Source organism: Pleurodeles waltl, chromosome 3_1 (assembly GCF_031143425.1).
Source record: "Pleurodeles waltl isolate 20211129_DDA chromosome 3_1, aPleWal1.hap1.20221129, whole genome shotgun sequence".
NCBI classification, from domain to species: domain Eukaryota; kingdom Metazoa; phylum Chordata; class Amphibia; order Caudata; family Salamandridae; genus Pleurodeles; species Pleurodeles waltl.
This window is the reverse complement of record NC_090440.1, coordinates 312,897,017-312,916,917: the sequence shown is the minus strand read 5'-3', so window position 1 is coordinate 312,916,917 and position 19,901 is coordinate 312,897,017. Positions and strand designations below refer to the sequence as shown.

Here is a 19,901-nt window from a genome sequence, read left to right as displayed (position 1 = left end):
GGCTCGACCCAAAAAAAAAAAAAAAAAAAAAGGAAAAATACATACTACTACTACTACTACTAATAATAATAATAATAATACTACTAATGCTACTACGAATAATAATAATGCTACTACTACTACCAATAATGCTACTACTACTACCAATAATGCTACTACTACTACCAATGCTACTACTACTACCAATGCTACTACTACTACCAATGCTACTACTAATACTATGTCGGCTAATTGCTGGGCCACTGGGGCCCAAAGGCCTCAGGACGGCAATGGCTGACATTGTTGCAGGCCTAGACAAGCAGTGAGAGCCCGCCACTTACCTGCTGTGCACTTGGGGGAAAAGCAGTGCCTGGATTCACACTCACCTCCCTCCCGCCCAAAATAAAATCAAAAGTCTGGAAGAGATACAGGCCGTGTCTATGAGTGGTGCATGGAGTCCCGCGGGCTGGACTGCAACCAGGGAGCGAATCAGTCCCACTCGCTACCACTCCTCAGGACCATATAAATCCCAAAACATCAAGATGCACAGTTCCAAAAAAAGTTAAACACTCAACCCAATGAGGGGACAAAAAGAAATAAGGAATAATAGGTCCCTGAAAATATCCAATATTTTGGAACAAGAGCCGTCAGCCAACAACTGGTGACATGCTTCATTAACGGGCTTTGCTCCTCGTCGGGCCGGCGCTGCAATGCCAGACAGGCCCCTCAAGGGGGCTCTTTGTCAGAGATCTTTTGTTGAAGATGTTTGCCGGTTGGTGAATGCAATAATGTGGGGATTGGTAAAGAAGCGGTTAAAAATGACTAGAGGGAACAATCTAAATGAAACAATTATTTAAAATAAAAAAATTAAAATTAAAAAACAGAACCCTCTGTCATGATTAAAACAAAGAGTATGGGGAAAATAGAACAGAATAAGGTCTACTGTACCCTATTATATACAATACCTAGTGCCCACAACCCCTATTTTCTGGGAATGTGGTTAAGGCAGGATCGGTAGTCCCTAAACTGCCCTCAAGTAGGTCAACATGTTTCTCGCTTAAGTAGTCATTCAAGATCTAGTGAGATTCATCAGGACCACAAATCACCTCAAATCACCTACCTAATCCTCACTCCATAGTTTCAGGGAGCTGGGGTGGGTGCATTACACTGATCCATCTAAAAAGAAATGTACGTTCACTAACATTGTGATTGTTGAAGAAAATGCTGTTTGGATGACTGGACCACTGAAGTTCTCCGACATCCCTATGGGGTCCATCCTTTAATGTGAGGAGGGTTCCTGTATTACATAATTAATTTAGTCTATCAGTGGAGTGAGGATTAGGTAGGTGATTTGAGGTCCTAATGAATCGCACTAGAAAGCGGTAATGCACCTGCGCTCCTCTCTGCACTATATTTATAATGGGGCTGGTTCTGGCAGGTTGCTCCTGGCGTGCGACAGAGGTGTAGTCATGTGTGAAGGTGCGCCTCCAAAATTAGGGGCTGGGCGACTAAGGTTACCAAGGAAACTCCATTGTGATAAAGGGCATGATGAAAGAATTGGGGAAATTGTGAGGGCGTGAGCCTTGGGATATGTGATGTACTGGAAGACAAAGACTTGATGCCCTTCTCCCTGAGGTGGTATTATCATCTCCATCAAAGCCAGTATTTGAAATCTGCCCAGTTTCAGAATGCCTGGCTGCCTGAGGGTTTGGACACAGTTGATATATTCAAATATGCCCGCTTGATGGTAGGTTACTTGTGGAAGAGCTGGGGAGCAAGGTAATTTCATACATCTACAAAACTATCAACAATATACCTGACACACTAGCAAACTGCGAAAGACGGCGGACAGATATTGGATAGATTGAGGATACGGAGGTGGCAGCCTTGATGCATCCCCGTGAAGTTGCCATAAAATCTAGACTTAAAAACAGTTTAAAGTCCTTCACCGGGTCTATTATGACCAAACCCGGCTGCATAGGATGGAAAGGGACTAGTCCAGATTGTTTGAGATGTATGGGGGTTAGAGGCAACTTTCTGCACACACTCCGGAGTTGCCCTACAATTCAGATCTATTGGGCTGAAGTTGTCCAGGAACTCCAGGCTATCCTTGAGGCTAATATTTTATCTGACCCTAAATATGTAATCCTAGGGATACAAACAGAGATAGATCACCTGTCGACCCTACTTCTGTTCTGTAACATGGATGTGATAGTAGTAAAAAGAAGAATGTGGTCTTTTTCTGGGGCGGGGGTGAAGGGGGGGAGGGAATCGCCACTCTCCATGAATAGAAGGAGAGTATGGACATGTTCGTGGCAGCTGAGCAAGTCAGGTGTAAGAGCAGGTAGTGGCCCCCACAGATAAAGAGAAATGTGGACCCTGTATATGTTTTTATGACTTGGGGCATGAGACTGATGAGGTTGGCAGCCAGGAACCTGGAGCTGCGGCTGCAGTGTCAGAATTGTCTGGACAAAATGGTGCCTATAGTGGACTACCCTGATATGCTTGTCTGCTTTGTTGACCACTCTGTGTTGTGGTCATTGATGAGAATCTTGGGAGACCTTTCTTTTTCTTGCTGTTCTTGAAATTTCATTGCTTAAGATGTCTTGGGTGTTCCGCAAAAAACCATGTCTCCTACAAAATCACTTTTTCTGTTTCGGATGCTCCATGATGTTTGTGTACTTTGTTTTAAAATAAATAAATAAAATTATATATATATATATATATATATATATATATATATATATATATATATATATATTTTGCTTCCATTACGAAAATGCTGTTTGGATGTTGCTGTGGTATGGAGATAGTTTTTGTGGAAATGGAGAACAAAGAAATAAACCAAATATCTATAAATTAGGAGTTAATTAAATGTTAACTGGATTATTTGGCACCACGTGTCAATGAGGAAGTAGATGAACCACAAATATGTAATGTAGTATAAAACCTTGCAAAGGAGCAGGATGGCCAACTCATTGTTAAGCTGAATTAACTCAGGAGCTGCATTAAAATGTGAAACCTTCATTCCAGGGTTTTTTGTGCAATCCTCCATTTCAAGAAGATTTTGATGCAGACTTTTTGCACAGTCAGAGTTTACAAATTGTTGCAACCAATTGTAAGTCACTACACTGTGACAGGCTCTCCTGCAACCCAGAGTTTTGCCAATGGACAAATATACCATCATTTTTTTTATTTTAAAACAGTTTACAAGAAACCGTTACTTCACATAAAACTTATTTCACATTGGAAGATAACACAACCCCAAAAGTAAGGCACTCAATCGCAGCAAGAACAAAAGATACAAAAATAAAAATATTTTGTATTATTTTCAATAACAAAAAAGGTACTGTGTAGATTGTGTGAATTAATGTCAAGGTGCAAGGGTAGAATGTGTGAATTAAACTCAGCCACCGGTATGTACTGTAAGCCATTTTCCAGCCCATATCTTTTTTTAATATAATTTGGCTACTATGCTACTCTAGGCAGTGACCAGCCATATACAGATCTGTTACAGCATAAGCAAGACTGAACAGCCCAGCAGAACTGTCAGAGTGGGTCCCCTGTAGATGGGAACAAAAGCAACCCCAGATAGGTTTCAGCCTGCTGCAGTCCTCATCAGTGCAGTATATCTAGATTCCTATGCAGAGTGAGCCCACAAGTGAGCGTACTTGTTGTAGTTAGGGCATCACAATGAAAAGAAAAAAAAACACCAAGTAGTGATTAATGGAATGCTTCAATTAATCTCAGTCACTGGAAATTACTCACGTCCCATTTCAGTCCATTATTGTTTAATCCATATGCCACTCTAGTGAGACCAACCAAAAGCAAACCAGCCTTCGTCCTGCATAAATAATGATGGAATGGGATGTGGCCTAAGCATTTGCCTCTCATGATAATTTTTGTTTTCACTATAATATTTTCAAGATATGATCTTCATTAAAACAAGTATTAGCTGTGCCAATTATTTGTGTACTAAATACTCACCTGGCAGTAGGTGAATTGTCAGACTGGAAGCTACGCAGAACATAAAGAACGGCGCTGCAACTCCTTATACATTGCTGGGAAATTAAAGGAGACCAGGGCCATCATCATCTAACATCACAAGGGCTGGCAGGAATTTAGTGTCTGGAAAGCTACATGATGGAAAATGGTCTGATTTTTTTTGCATCATAATTTGAATTTAGCTAATGGAAAGGAATATCAAGGGCAGCCCGTCTAATGTTTCTATTCAACTGATGATTATGTCCAAGAATTATTTTCAAAGTATCAGATTTGTGTTTGACAGACAGGTTTTTGGCAGATCCGTTTGGACCTCTCCTTCAAAAAGCACATCACCAAGAAACCAAAAGAGCATGGAAACTCTACTCCCTTCAAGATAGTGAATTTTTTTTCCTCCAGAAACTGACTTCAGTTTAACTGTTGAAGCCCTGGTCCTGTCCTACACAGACTGAGACAAACCCCCAATCAACGACCTCCCAATCCTATCTTGGTAGCCCAGTAACCTGTTGATGTGATCTGGCAGCACATTGCATCAAAGACCCAAAGAAGTATAATCGCATCACCCTAACGCTCTAGGACCATGATTGGCTAACATATTTTTGCAATGACATCAAGTTATACCATTTTCAACAGGGAGAGGCACATGCCAAAACTAGTTAAAAAGCTACTAAAGAAAGGCAGGCATCAAAAATAAAAACAATTCAAGGCACTCATTAAAATGTTTATGTCCTGTGAATTAGAACCAATCACTAAATAGACTCACTTTATACAATTTGATACAGAAGCTAATGTGCCAATCAAATGGCCAAAATCATTTATCGTATGTATGAACAGGATAAATGATTACTAAAAAGGCACCTTCACCTGGTGAGTACTTTGTTCCTCCTAACTGTTTATAGATGAGTAGAAAAACAAAGAAGGAAGAAATGCTTGTGTTGCAGACAAGCTCACCATTTCTGGTGGTTCTCTGCCCACTGTGGCAGACACGAACAGACTCAAGACGAAAGGCTACTCTGCATCTATGCACTCTGGATCTGGAACAATATCCCTGTATCTATCTGGACTGCCCCAAAGTTGCTCCAATTTAGTAAAGATTTAAAGACTTGGCTCTTTAAAGAGCACATCACAATGCATTAACTGGCAGCAACTTCCTCCTCCATAACTTTCCGACTTTATTTTGATCATGGACCATGCACAGTATTCTGCTACCTTTTAGTTAAATTAATACATAAATATTAATCACATATATAACTTATTGTACTACTCTGTTCAATTTAATTCAAACTTACCAATAGGTAATCGACACACTGAACTGCAGAACATGTCAGTGATAAAGGTCATCTTACTTCATCACAAAAAAATGTTAAGGGAAAGTAGGAGTAGCAAAGAAATATCACAATATCACATGTACACTGTCAATACTTTCAAAGAAGTCAGGATGGCATGTATAAACCTAAATGTGTTCAAAACGCACTGTTAATAGTAGGAAAGCTCTTAATCACATGAAAGGTGGCATGCTTCATCACCATTTCCTCCTGGCAGCACCCATCAGGATCCAGGGGTGAAATACTACTTATAGAAGGGAGCTTGTGAGGTAGTCATTTAATACCTGGGTTTTATCTCGATTTGGCACAGAGTAATGAGTGGGTGTGTTTAGGGCTCTGAATACAGAGGGGAAACTAATGGGTTTAAAACCAGACACTGATTGACTTGGAGAATTTTTATTGTGCCCCAAAAGTAGACATAAAAGAAATGGAGATTAATTTAACCAACCCCAAAAAAAAAAAAAAAAAAAAAAGGTCAAACTGTTTCGGCTTTAAAATCTCCCTGTAAGAGTTCTAGGCGCTTTGAACAGAACCATTGAACCACTCCGCAGTAAAATGCAAAAGACAAAAAAAAAAAAAAAAAAAAAAAAAAGATTTTACAATCAGTGGTTTGTAAATAATTTGTCTATAAGGAAAAAAATGCAGGTTGGGGAAGGATTAGATATTTAGGTCAGCATACTGTGTGAAAACAGTGTACATTCAAGTACTAAGAAAATTGTGTCGCGTGAAATCAGCAGTACGCACAGGCCTTGTTTCTGAATAAAATTACTGAACCTTTACTTCTACAGTAGGGTCAGTGGTGCCATCTCATGACACCGGAGGAAAGGATAGGAGCCATGCCACTACCTAAAAACAAAATGTTAGTTAATTGGGCCTTGAGCCAACTATGTTAACCGGTACCACTTGGGGAGATGAATTCAAATATGTCCTATTGGCAAGGTATGGACGCCTAGAGATGGCAAATATGTGAAAGCAAGTCATAACCTTGCTTTTTCTGAGTTACCACTCCCAAGATACCTTGATGTAAATGGAAATGTGTTCATTATTGTGATTATTAAAAATGACAATTACAGTAAGTGTGATTATGTAAATTGATCATATTTTAAGTACACCAAGTAAAATGTTTTAAATAAGTTATTTTTCAGAGCTCGTGGTGAATGAACATGCAGCATCATAAAGACTGAAACAAGTACATCTTGTCCCTCTGATCCCCATTGTATAATTCATTTATAGTTAAGCGTACAACATGAAGTTACACTGACAAGCCGCAGGACTACTCATCGTTAAAAACTTTGTTAGAGGCAGCTCAAGTAAAGAATCACATTTTTTTTTTTAATTATTTTTTCTTGTTCTTTATACATGTCAGAAGAGAAGGACAATACAAATAAAAAAAAAAACATAATATTTCCACAAGCAACAACAAAAAAACTGAAAGGAGACAGATTAATCATCACATATCAAAATAGCCAACAACCTCTATGGTGTATCTTGATTTTCCAGCAATTTGGTCAGTGGTGCCCAAATTCGTTCCCCCCATGTCTCTTCTTATAACCTTTTAGTTTATAAAAGCTTAGTTCAATATTATAGATGGCAAGTAATCTAGAACGCCATCCCTCAAACGTAGGGGGTTCTTTTTTGATCCAGTCTGTTGCAATACAAAGACGATATATTGCAATTGTTACAAATAAAAATCGCCTTATTTTATACAATGAGGGCTCCATACCTTCAGTTGAATCCATAACCCCGAGTAATACCAGCATAACAGATAACTGAATGTTGCAGCCCGTAATCTTAAGGAATACCTCAATCTCACACAAAAATACCTGCAACATTGGACATGCATAAAACATGTGCAGTATCTCAGCTTCCTCCTCCCCACAATGAGTACCAAGCCCAGAGGATTTCCCCCATTTTTTCATTTAAGCAGGTGTGTAATATAAATCCACCAATGTTTTAGAATGCTGGGTTTTCAGATTAGCTGAGAGAAGTGTTGTGTCAGCCATCGCTAAAGATTGATCCATCCAGTCCCCAGCCATGCCAAACCGTGTAGTCCATCTTTCATTCTGATGTGCCATATCATCTGATTGTAGATCGACTAGCAAAGTATATATCATGCCAATCTTTGCACCACGATTAATAGCCTCAATTAATAGAGTCATTTCTGGCATGCCGTGCTTCTGACAGAAAAAGAAATTTCGTATTTGCAAAAACTTGAAGAAATGGGTCTTAGGTAAACCATATTGAGATTGCAACTCTATAAAGGATTTACATCCAGATTTACAATACATGTCTCCAACATTCTTTATTCCCCTAGAGCGCCAAAACGCTAATATAGGATCTTTAAAAATATAATTAGGAATAGCAGAGAAATTCATTGGTGTATAGGCTGTAATCCTTCCCAATCCCATACTCCGTTTTACCTGGGCCCAAACCTTGTAGGCGGCTAAAAAAGGCTTAAATCTTACTTTTTTTAAATAACTAGGTTCCTCGAATTTCGACAGCCACCCGCTTGCTTCCCCGCCCGCCATCATAGTATAGATAGAGGTTTGATTTAATTCTATAACTCCTCTGGGGCTTCCCCTAATAAGTTGATCCATATGTTGGAGACAATAAGCATAGTAATACAGTGTAAAATTGGGAACTGACCAGCCACCACGACCCTTAGGAAGTGTCATATACTTCATCGCCCTTCTAGATTTAGCGTATCCCCACAAGAAGTTATTCCCTATTTTTTCCAATCTTTTAAGCCAATTTTTAGTAACCTCGAGGGGAATAGCACGAAATAAATATAGTATTTTCGGAAGAACCATCATTTTTAAAACATTACAACGACCCTCCAATGATAAGTGCAAATTATGCATTCTATCTAAATCACTTTTTATTCTACTTAACAATGGAGCGAAATTAAGTTCCACCAATCGATTGACCGCAGAAGTGATTTTAACCCCCAAATACACCGCATCGGATACCACCCGCTTGTCTATTAATGAGGTATGCTCAGAACATACTATCTGCGTCTTGCCAGAATTCAACTTGTATCCGGAATATCTTCCAAACTCTCTTGCCTCTATTTCAACTGCCTTAATAGCATCCTCCGGACTACTTGTCACTATGGCTACATCATCAGCATAAGCAAACACCTTGTATTCTTCTCCATGATATATTAATGGTTTAATATTCTTGCATTCTTCTAATCTTAATAGAAAAGTATCAATATATAAAGCAAAAAGCAAGGGCACCCCTGTCTGGTCCCCCTTGAAATAATGCCTGACTCCAAACCTGCAATACAAATTCTAACTTTAGGGGCTACATATAAGGCTTTCATAGCTGTGATATACCCTCTCCCTATACCCTTCCACTGCAGAGTTTCCCATAAAAACTTCCATGATACTCGATCAAATGCTTTCTCGGCATCTAATAGTAATAACCCAAGAGTTGTTCGATGCAGATCTGCAAGATCAAACATAGATATTATTATTCTTATATGATCGATCGTATCTCTACCGGGAATAAATCCATGTTGTTTTTTCCCTACCAAACTAGCTATTACATTTGCCAATCTACTGGCCAAAACCTTTGCATAGATCTTCCCGTCTACATTCAGCAAAGATATTGGTCTATATGAGCTGGGAAGCTCTGCTGGTTTATCCTTTTTTTTTTTTTTTTGACTCCATAATATTAGCGTGTTCCCAAGATAAGGGTGCTTGGCCTGCCTGTGCTTTACAAAAAGTGATATGTATGTCCCTTTTTATGTCTGTCAAAAAAACCTTAAGTGATATGGCATCAGGCCCAGCCGCCTTACCCGCTGCCAAGGAACTCACGGCTTCAATTATCTCTCCAATTTGAATTGGTGCATCTAATACACTTTGTTCCTCGAGAGAGAGAGCCTTGTGCTTTTTAATTCACCCAAAAATCCGCTGGCCTCTTTTTGAAGTTATTCAGAGTGACCTATATCCTCTCTATACAGATCCCGATAGTAATCCTTGAAGACCTCTCAAATTTCTTCTAGCTGTCCGTGTTTCTGGCCATTAATATCAGTGATATTTAAAATATTTTGCTTGACCGCCTTTTGCCTTATACGCCTAGCTAAGACTTTTCCTGTTTTGCCATATTCATAATACTCAAACCGGTGACTTTGATAATCAGCTGCGACTGTTTTGTTCAGGTAAGCATTTATTCTAGCCTTGAGGATCATCGTCTGAGTCTGTATAGAAGTAAAATCTTCCTTACTAGTAATTTTAAGAGCTAATTCCCTCTCTTTTGCTATTAATCTTTTCTGAAGCTCTACAATTTCTTTCCCCCTGGCTGCTTGTACTCCCAAACTATAGCTAAGAGTTTCACCCCTCACAGAGGTTTTAAATGAATCCCATACCATCCCGCAATCTGCCATCTTTCTATTGATTTAAAAAAAAAAAAAAAAAAAAAAAAAAAAATTGATGAATCCACTCTCATACGAGATATATATCCTGGGTCGACCAACAGTTTCCTATCAAATGTCCACACACGACGTGGACTTACTGGCCCCCTTACTGCTACAGACAGAATTTGTGGATTGTGATCTGATAAAAATCTAGGCTTACATTCTATTCCAACCCCTTGAATTAAACTTTGTGAAATAAAAAAATAATCCAGCCGTACTAATTTCGCATGAGGGAAGGAGTAATAAGTATACCCCGGGTTTGGAGCTTTAATATTTGCCCAAACGTCCGCCAATCTGTGATCCACCGCTAACCTCCTTAAAGCCTTCCATACTTTAGGCTTTCGACCCCGATATAAGCTCTGAGCACCCATACTGTTGCTACCTACCTCTAGATGAATATTTAAATCGCCACATACAATTAATGGTAAGGGCCATCCAGTTAATTCTACATTCAACGTATCCAGAAGCTCAGCCTCATCAAAAACTGACCCATATATGGTACGGAGAGTACATTTAAACGTGTTCACAGAGTTCTGCAAGAGCCCAACGTCCATCACCACTTGCTAGAGATCGGCAAACATGAACATTACCCATTATAGCAAATCGCGACACCACGTGTCGATACCTCCTGTCGGGTACAAACCACAAGTGTTAAACCGAGTTCTCTCAGTAGCTCACGTCTGCTCCATGAAATGTGTTTCTTGTAAACAGTACAAATCTGATTTAATCAGTTTAAGACCAGCTGCCACTCTTTTCCTTTTTTGAGGGTTATTAAAACCACAGATATTCACCGTGCAGATCCTTAATCTATTTGCCATTTTGACCAATTTGTTGTACCAGCCTCACGACACTGCTCCTTCCTCTAAACAAACCTACTTGTTGGTTTTGAGCCCTATTAATCCTCCTCTTCAGGCATGTCCACATTAACTTATTCCTTACGTTAATACCTATACAAGTGCTCCCCCAACCCCCACCTCCCCCCTCCTATTGCCCCACCACCTGGCACCCAGCCCTACTACCAACCCCATCCCCCCCCACCTATACCCCCCGTACCCTTACCCTTGTCCTTACACCCAGTTCATGGAGAGTATGGGATCCCACTGTCCCTAATGATGGTAGCACATATGCTCCGACCGTCCCACCCAGTGCATTTGTACTTTTTATACCTAACCTCAAGACTACCTTATAGCGTCATACCCTTAGCATTTTATATCTATCTAAATGCTATCTGTGTCTAAATTTTATGGTTGAAAAGAAAAAAAAATGGCAGGGGGTTGTGGGGGGGGGGGGTGGGGGGAAACGACGACACAGAATTATTTACCACCACCACCACATCCTCCCACCTCTCAACACCTTACCCATTCTGCTTTCCCCACCCTCCCCCCCATTAGTCAGGAACCCTACATCAAGAGCCCTGACCACCTAGTCTGCCCAAAAAGGCTCTTGCTTTCACCTCTGACGTGAAATATTGGGTCCTGTTATACATTACTACCTTCAATTTAGCAGGGTTTAACAGAAAGACCTGTGCCCCCTTATTTTGAAGTGGAAGAATCAACTGATGGAGCCTCCATCTTTTTTCAACAGTAGTATGACAGAAATCTGGCCTCACAAAAAACACACACCCCTTAGCCTTGCTACTAGAGTAAGGTTGGGCACAATCATATACAGCCTGTCTCACCTGAAAATTAAGCAGAGAGATTAAAATCGCTCTCGGCCTACCACTTACTCCTGCTGGGGATAACCCAGCTCTATTAAAGGGGAATCGGTGGGCTCTTTGGATCTCTCTGTCTCAATCCCATTGCTGTAAATCAGGAAAGGCCTCCTTAAAAAGTGCAACCATAAAGCTATGTGTATCAGATCCTTAAGCTCCCTCTGGTATACCCAGTACTCGCAGGTTATTACGCCTTAGTCTGTCCTCTAAATCCGTCAGTTTCCACTGAGTATCCTCAAGTTGTTTCTCCATAGCTTCGAGTCACTTGCTGGGATCCAGCCTCATCTTCCAAATGAGAGATACGAGTCTCCACTTCTTCCATCCGCGTAGCAAACTCCGAACATGTTTTAGCCACCCGACGAATTTGGATTTGCATCTTTCAACAGGCTAATTGGGTCCTACGGCTCTCATACTTAGATTCTTCTCGATGTTCCATAATACTTTGATATATGGTTTCCAACGACACTGGGTTAGATTGTTTTTCGGTATTATCATGTAGGGTCAAATCACCCTTAGAATATTCCCACTGAAGACCCTTAGTATCCAGGGAATTAGTAGAGTGCTTATTGAGCCCTAATTGTTCACTTCTCTTCCTGTTTCTTCCTTACCGTGGCATTCTTACTACTTTCATGTAACTCCTTCTCCAGCACTAAGGAGGACATTTCAGAATCAAGCTCCGAAGAAGTCCTATCAGCCTCTAAGTCCAATTGCTCATTACTTGACCAGCTTGAATGATCCGATAATGAGAAGAACTTATCCCCTTGCGTTATCTCATTGTCTCGTGACGCAATAACACCCTGTTTTAATGGGCTTGTACCAGCGAAATGTAACAAGTCCTCTCCTGGGCTATCGACCCTATTAGCTCCATCACAACCGGGGGAGTTTTGTTGTTGCTGTTGTTGGCCCACCTCTTCTACATGTGACAGTGTCATATCATTTTGAAAGCTATTCAGCCGATCCACCTAATTGTCGACAACATGCTTTTTTGAGCACACTACATCTGAGGCATAAACCTGCCCCCCCCCCCCCCTCCTTCCTGCGGGGGGGGGGGGGGGAACCTTTCATCAGCCTCCATCTCAATAGTGTTTGTTTGATCAGCCACCACAACAGCAGAGGGGGCCCTCTCATCTATAACCCCTACCAGTATATCCTTCCCTCTCTCAAAAAACCTATCCAGCGAGGAATTCTTGGTTTTATGATCCGTCTTCTCCCCCGAGCCATGTTTTATATCCGCTGTTGCCCCCTGTCGAATTGACGCGCTAACCCTTAACGGTTTTCCACGTCCAGACAAAGTCATATTTTTCGCTCCTTTAGGCGGCATTTTTATCCCATTCACTCTCCAAAACACATATGAGTTACTGCAATAAGTACCAAATGCCAGACGCTGATAGTAGAAAAAAATTCGAACCGTTTTGTAAATCCGCATCTGAAGGTTTCCAGGATTGGCGTCCGTGGCCGCAAAACGGGCGTTGCCCTCAAACGAAAGCGAGTGGGAGCCAGGGCACATTTCTCAGAAGGGGCGTGTAATCCGCCGGCAACAAAAAAAACAGTATCAGCAATATTTTTTAATGTAGCAGCCCGCCGCTACAGTGTATCCGGCCGCTGGAGATGAGGACGCCGCAAAATGTATCCAGTCACAAAGATAACCGCTTCCCCCTAGGCCGGCTCATAAGAGAGCTGCTACCGCTGCACTGAATGGGATCTGGCCAGAGCAGACGTTCACGGCCGAATCAAGCGGCCGCCATCTTGCTTTCCCCCTGTATTGACCAAAGAATCACATTCTACTGTTAAACATTGCGAGAAATGTGGAAAGCAACACGGTTCCCTAAGTATTTTTCACCACAGGAAGTGCAGGAGCCTGTTTACTATGAAGAAAGATTTATAAACTTGTAAGTGAAAAGCTGAAGCAAATGTCAGTGATTATGCTGGAATGATTGAGTATACGCTTAATGATCTTCTGTTTAAGTCAAATGTGTATGCTGAAGAATGTATATTTTGTGGAAAAATAAAATGCTACAACGGAACATCAACACGTGAGAAATGAATCAAGGCCATGGAGCTTAGAATTGCCAAAAGGCTGAGACAATGTGCAACCATTAATTGTGATTCAAAGATATTAGCAATTTGTAGTAAGGACATAATGGCTGCAGAAGCCCATTACCATGCATCTTGTTATAGGAACTATACAAAGCCTAAAAAGCAAAGAAGAAAGATCATGCATCTAGCATTCAGACTGATCACTACAAAAATATGAGATGACACATAAGTTGAACTATTTCAATACATTTGAACTGTGATTATTCCTAACAGAGGTAACGCGTTTGACGACTCTCACTGAAAGGCTTGAAACCCTCATGACACGCAGAGGAATACAAGTAATAAACAAAATCAACCAAGAAGCATATCAGAAGAACTTTGGACTTTGAGTTCAGTGAGCCTCCACATATTCCCAGACAACCAAGGAAAATAATTGGCCCAACCTGATAGTGTGATGCTCCAAGACGTTGTAAGAGAAAAAGAGTATTATCAGTTTTAAAAGTTGAGGAAACATACATGAACAAGATCATTGATCTAACACCATTGCACCTAAGAACAATGATTAAAACAAACTTGACAACACCACGGCCATATCATCCATCAGAAGTTGATAAAGATCAGGGATGCAGAATTCCTATCGCCCGACACCCGGGACATCTTGTTTGGAGTCAAGGGCAACAAGTTTTCATGTTTATTTTGTCCTTGGGACAAGTAGGCCCAACCCTCTGGAGCACAAACCCTTTGTCTGCCAGTTTAGAGAAAGGGGAACCGCCTGCAGTTGAGTTAATGTGTGTCCATATGTTAATGCTGTTGGAACTTGTATTTATGGTTCAATAATTGAAGTCCTGCATTATTAGGGTGAACGCTGTAAATACATGATTTACGGTCACACTGCATTACTGACAGTGGTTCCAGTAAAAAAATAAAATAAAAAACAATTTCACACGTTTGAAAAGTTTAACAATATATGGCTAAGTATAATGCTCCCAGAATGCTCTCTGATTAGATGCAAATGTTGCAGAAGTTTGTAAGCAAGAGTGAGGATTCTTTGCTTTTAAAATAAAATGTTCAGAAAAAATACAACTGGGGAAAAAAATACGTTTTGCTACTATGAACTTTTAGGTGCTATTTCTTTGAAGCTTCATTTAATAAAATGTGTTGATGCATGCTAGTATTTCCAAAAAATACTCCTAATGGAAAAATCAGTGTAATTATTTGACAAGATTATGGGAAGCATGAAAATAAACAAGCACTGACAAAGCCAACCGATCTGACATTTTTTGTGAGTATTTTAGTTTCATCAATGCGGGTCTTGTTTTGACATGGCTTTTGTAACACTTTATTGTTGTGGGAGCTGCCAGGCTCTCACCATTGTAACAAACACTGGGAAAAACGAAAAAGTTTTTGATATCTAAAAGCACATGTTGCCATCAGTGGCGTAACAAAGGCTCCACAGCCCCCTAAGAGGGGTCCTTCAGCACAGTACCTTCCCTGAGTGAGTCTAGAGAGGGGACAGCCCCTCCATGTTCTTTGCAAAGGGGCCCCCTCCAGTTTAGTTATGCCAGTAATTGCCACTGTAGTTCATGGCACTGAACAAAACTACTTTGTGTGCCAATATGCACCTTGTGGAAGAGCAGAAAGTGATCACTCAAAATAAAGCCAGCCAATAGAGAGAAATAGAAGTTTAATAACAACAAAAATGTCTTTATCCCCAGACCTAACTAGGGACCCAATTTCTAAAGAATGACATGGTATAGGTCTTTGAATTAGTGGCTTTCATGAATTCACAAGCAGTATACCAGGAAATTGTACTCCTATGAAATATCTGTGAACTGTATTCTACCATAGGCAAACATGCATGTGTAGATTTGCTCATGTGAAAGTCTATTGAGCGTTTACAAGTTCACTTTCCCTCCAACCACTCCCCTGCACCCCCCCCCCCCCCCCAACCCTGGAAGAAGTTCTACTTTTGCCATTGTCAGGAGTAAATTTTCAACCTTTCTTTTTATAGGAAAAGATTAAGGAAGAGCTGGTGAAAATCCTTAAAAAACATGCAAGTTAGTAGGTTTGCAGACTCAAAGGCATTCTAGCCCTAGAACTATTGCTTCCTCCAGCCCCTGTACGTAGATCTCCAGAAAGGTGGCAAAATAAGGAAATTGCTACAGAAGGGATTGAAATTGCAAGAATCCAAGCCCTACTATGGCAGTAGCCCTGGCATTACCAGAGAGGCTATTATAGGAGCTCTTACATAATGAGTTTGCTGCCACAATTTGTTGCCGCACGGCATGGCACCAAAGGGACAAGAAGATATTTGTACAGGACAAGTAGATATAAGAAGCAACCTGTACCATGGACAAGTAGATATTTTATTAAATTTTGCACCCCTGAAGAATCATTTACAGTGCTGTATTACCTTTAAACGGTTCCGATTAGGACTTTTGACTGGAGATCCAGAAAACACAGAGTCGTCCAAAACAGTCACCTTACTTATGCAATTGTTCAGTCAGTACATTATATATGCAGTCACAAATGGCCAGCAGAATCCCCCAACCAATTGTTGCTCCCATATGCCATAAAAACGCTGAAAGGCAATGTTGAAATCATTCACACTCTAAAAGAGACTTGGTCATGGGATTTCATACAACTGGAAGAAAATGATACTGACTTGTGTCTTCAGAAACGTGCTGCCACCTTAGATGAGCAGAATGTTCTTCCAGTCGACATTCAGTCACATGTCCCCGCTAATTTAGCATGGGATAACACAAATAGGTTGGAAGATACTCTTACTGGTAAGGGGACAACGCATTGAGTCAATGGTAGAGTGGTGCAGCCCAAGTTGTTCGGACCACAATCTTTTGAAGCTCCTCTCCCAAGCATTGAGAAACAAAATCAAAGAAAATTGATCACAACAAATACTGAAGAATTGCTCATGTACATTTCTGGTGAAGGAGTTGGGCCTCAGCATTGATGACAAGTATTGAAGTCATGCGGGAAAGTATCAATTGAAACATGCACAAAATAAGAACATAATCTGGGTTGTTACAAGACAAGAGCCTTGCACAGATAATACCAAGTTAGACAGGATTTAACATCAGTAGTAAAGACCTAGGTGGTGTATCACAGGAATCCATTGGCTACTTGCCCACCATTAATGCCCCTGCAACTGAGTTGACAACTGTCTGAAATTTTGAAACAGTCAGCACTGATAAGGGAATTATTGTATTTAGCTAAAATTGTAGTGGTCTTGGATCAAGCTCTACGCAAAAGCAACAGATTGTGTGGAAGCATAAAGCAACATACAACAAGATCATTGTTTGAATGGGCACCTTTCAGGCATTTTGAAATTTCATGTCCATTTTTGGAAAACGCTATCAAGACATTGGCCTTCGCGACCTTTGAACTGAAGCAGACATAATAGCAGAGGGATCAACATCATCAGTACTAGAAGGTCGTATGTACAATTGTGCAGTTCAAGTACACAAGTGTGTGTATGAAGATATGTTGAGACTGGCTTGGCTGGAATTTCTCCCCTGGGTGAAGAAGAATTACGAAGAGAACATTCAGGTAGTCTAGTCCTTCATTAAGGATCTTAATGACTTTGCAAAAGACCTATGCCAACAGAGATTAGGCGACCTCTTGCAGAATGCTGCTTTGCCGGAGTAAAACAGCTTGGGGATGCATCCCTGTTGTGACAATGGGGTCACCTCTGCATTTTGGATGTCGTATGTGGATATTGCTGAAAATGTCTTGCTGCCTCTGCTGCATGCTGCTCGAGAAGGAAATTGAGATTTGCATTTTACCGCCACACGCTCTATTATACAATGGTGTTTTATATATGACAGGATGGACTACGCTAGATATCTTTCTGTACACTTTGCCGAAATGACATTACTTGCAGTGAAACATCCAGAGATACACCACAACTTCATCAACGGATGCTTTCCAGTTCAACTGTCAGATTGTAACCCGTTTGGACTAATACATATATAAATAAATAAATCTGGCTCAACCTAAATATCTAAAAAGAACAATACAGTGTGGAGAGGTGGTCTAGTGGATGAGCTGCAGAAGCCCAATGACTGCGGTTCAAACCACAGCGGCCTCACAATAAGGTGAATGACTATCTCGCTTAGTCTAAATATCTGCAGTGTTTGAGAGAGGTTACGGCCCATTTGATACACACAATCATGCAAGGGGAAGGGAAGGTGTTAACATCCCCATAACATGGGCAAGTTGAGAGGTATGTTTATGCATGCAGTTACAGCATATCCAGTAGACACTATGGAGGGTGGCAAGTGTTTAGCACTCTTAAGTGGCAATGTTTTCGTGAAATATCTCGGTGAGTTGAAATACTTTTTTAAAGGGGGAAAATATACAGATTGGGTTTTACATAGCGCGATAGCACTTGGTTTTTTGGTTTTACAACACTCATAGCTCAAATTCGAGCAAATGCGAGACCCGCTGCATTGCAAATGCTTGTTAGTGTTGCAGTCATTGCAGAACAACAAATATAGGTGTAACAGAGATTATTTAAAGAGAAAGATGCAGTGCGTACATACGCTTGGAGCATCCTCTATTAACTACCGAACTGTGGCCGAAAGGCCAACGTGGTAACGACAGATCACTGGATGAGGACTGGGGACCGGGTAAAAGAACACCATAATCATACAGTAGAGTGAATAACCTGACACGCTAAGGTTTGTACAAGTGATGACATGCACTTTATTACAAGGTTGGCGAATTTGAATAGTTAATCACTGATGATAACTGGGTGCAGTGGCACCAATGCAAGAACTGCCGGGGGCAGCAAAAGCGCCAACCACTTCTACGAATCGACACAGGTAACAAAATCTACACCTCTCAAATAAGGGCCTAAGTCGCAGACACCACTACCCCAGTCTATGTTAAAAATAAATAGAAACACCAGCGTCGCAGCCGAGAACAAGAGCGCTTGGCGTCTAGACGCTCTGCGTTCAGAGACGACAGAGGCCTCCTTGACGGTAGTAATGTCACTCGGGGCTCGAGTACCGTCGGAGACCCAGCACCAGGCGATGACCGTCACTGCTTTCACAGGCACCGGGGGGTTTGACCAACGGCATAAAGCAACACCACAGTCACAGGAACAAGTAACAAGCTTTAGTGGGATCCGCCCCGGTGAGCCTGACCCGGCCGCCCATCAGCAGGCGGTGCAGCCACGAGCTGACAAGCGGCGGACCGGCTCGAAGAGCAGCAAGGTCCAACGCTTACCACGTCAAATACACGTTTTAAATATTACTTTCCACGCAGAGAGAATGCAAGGATAGCGCTGTCGGGTCTTGAAACCCTACAGAGAAAAGAAGCCCTATTCTCACAGTACACTATAGAGTACAGAACGAAGCACAGATCAGCCACCGGAGGCTGCACGGCAAGCAGAATACCGACGCTCACCTTCTGCTCGTCAGTGATGTTATCTTGGAAGGCTCGAGGTGGCTCGTACTCCGCGGACATGGCCCCTAAACAGGACACGAGTCAGTAACACGGGCACAGTAAAGAAACACACCGCCCTCACTATCCTTTTCCACAGAACGCACCGCCTACTCCGGCGGTCTTATTGCGTGTGACGTAAAGGCGTACCGACAAGTCGCAACCTCTCCCCATCCTGTCACAAGGACCTCTCCGATCCGGAAGAGACTGTCATTGGCTGATGCCACTCCGTGTTACGTAGATCGCCATGTTTAAGGGGAGCACTTTGAGCGGAAATTGAAGGCGACTAATTGTCAAGAACTAAATCATCCCGGTAAAGTCCCTCCCGTATGCCCTAGACTTTTTTCCAAAATAGAAGATTAATGCAATAGCGAAACAACGCTTTCTAAAATAGAAAGCGTTGTTTCGCTATTGCATTAATGGTACCCTGTTGTTTAAACAGGGATTCGAGTTACTAGTTTCGCTGTAAAAAGACTTCCCCCCAATTCTCTCCCCAGATGAATTTTGACAGGTCAAATCCACAGAAAATTAACAAGGCTAAATACCGGTATGTGCATATTCTGGTGCAGAAATCATCAACATTCATGTTTTATTTTATTTATTTAATGCGTTTTTATATAGCGCGGACTTTACCCGAAGGTGTCAGAGCGCTTCACAATAGGCAAAGTAAAGATACAAGAGGAGAAGAATTACAAGTGAGCCTGTTACAAAACAAACGTTACATTACATGAGGCAATAGTGATAATTGTGCAAGTATCAGGAGCAAAAAATACACGAGGTAGCAAACAATACGTTACGAAAGGAAAAAGTGACGTGTGCAGGATACAAGAGCAAATAAAGTACGAGTAGAGGTAAAAAAATTGCAATAAATGGTGGATACTCAAAACACTAAAACAATAGTTACGTTACATGAGGCAGTGGTGGCCGTTGTGCATGTATCAAAAGCAAACAAGATATAAGAGGT

At 41.2% G+C, this 19,901-nt stretch overlaps 1 protein-coding gene across 1 annotated transcript in view; it reads right to left on the bottom strand.

Moving 5' to 3' along the window:
• ARPP19 (cAMP regulated phosphoprotein 19) overlaps nucleotides 1-19,064 on the bottom strand; it is a 34,920-nt gene extending 15,856 nt beyond the window's left edge. Inside the window, exon 1 of the mRNA XM_069222453.1 lies at nucleotides 18,902-19,064. Within this exon, the coding sequence (XP_069078554.1) occupies nucleotides 18,902-18,961 (60 nt within the window). The 5' untranslated portion in view covers nucleotides 18,962-19,064. The remainder of the gene's footprint in view (nucleotides 1-18,901) is intronic.
• Between the last annotated feature and the right edge of the window lie 837 nt (nucleotides 19,065-19,901).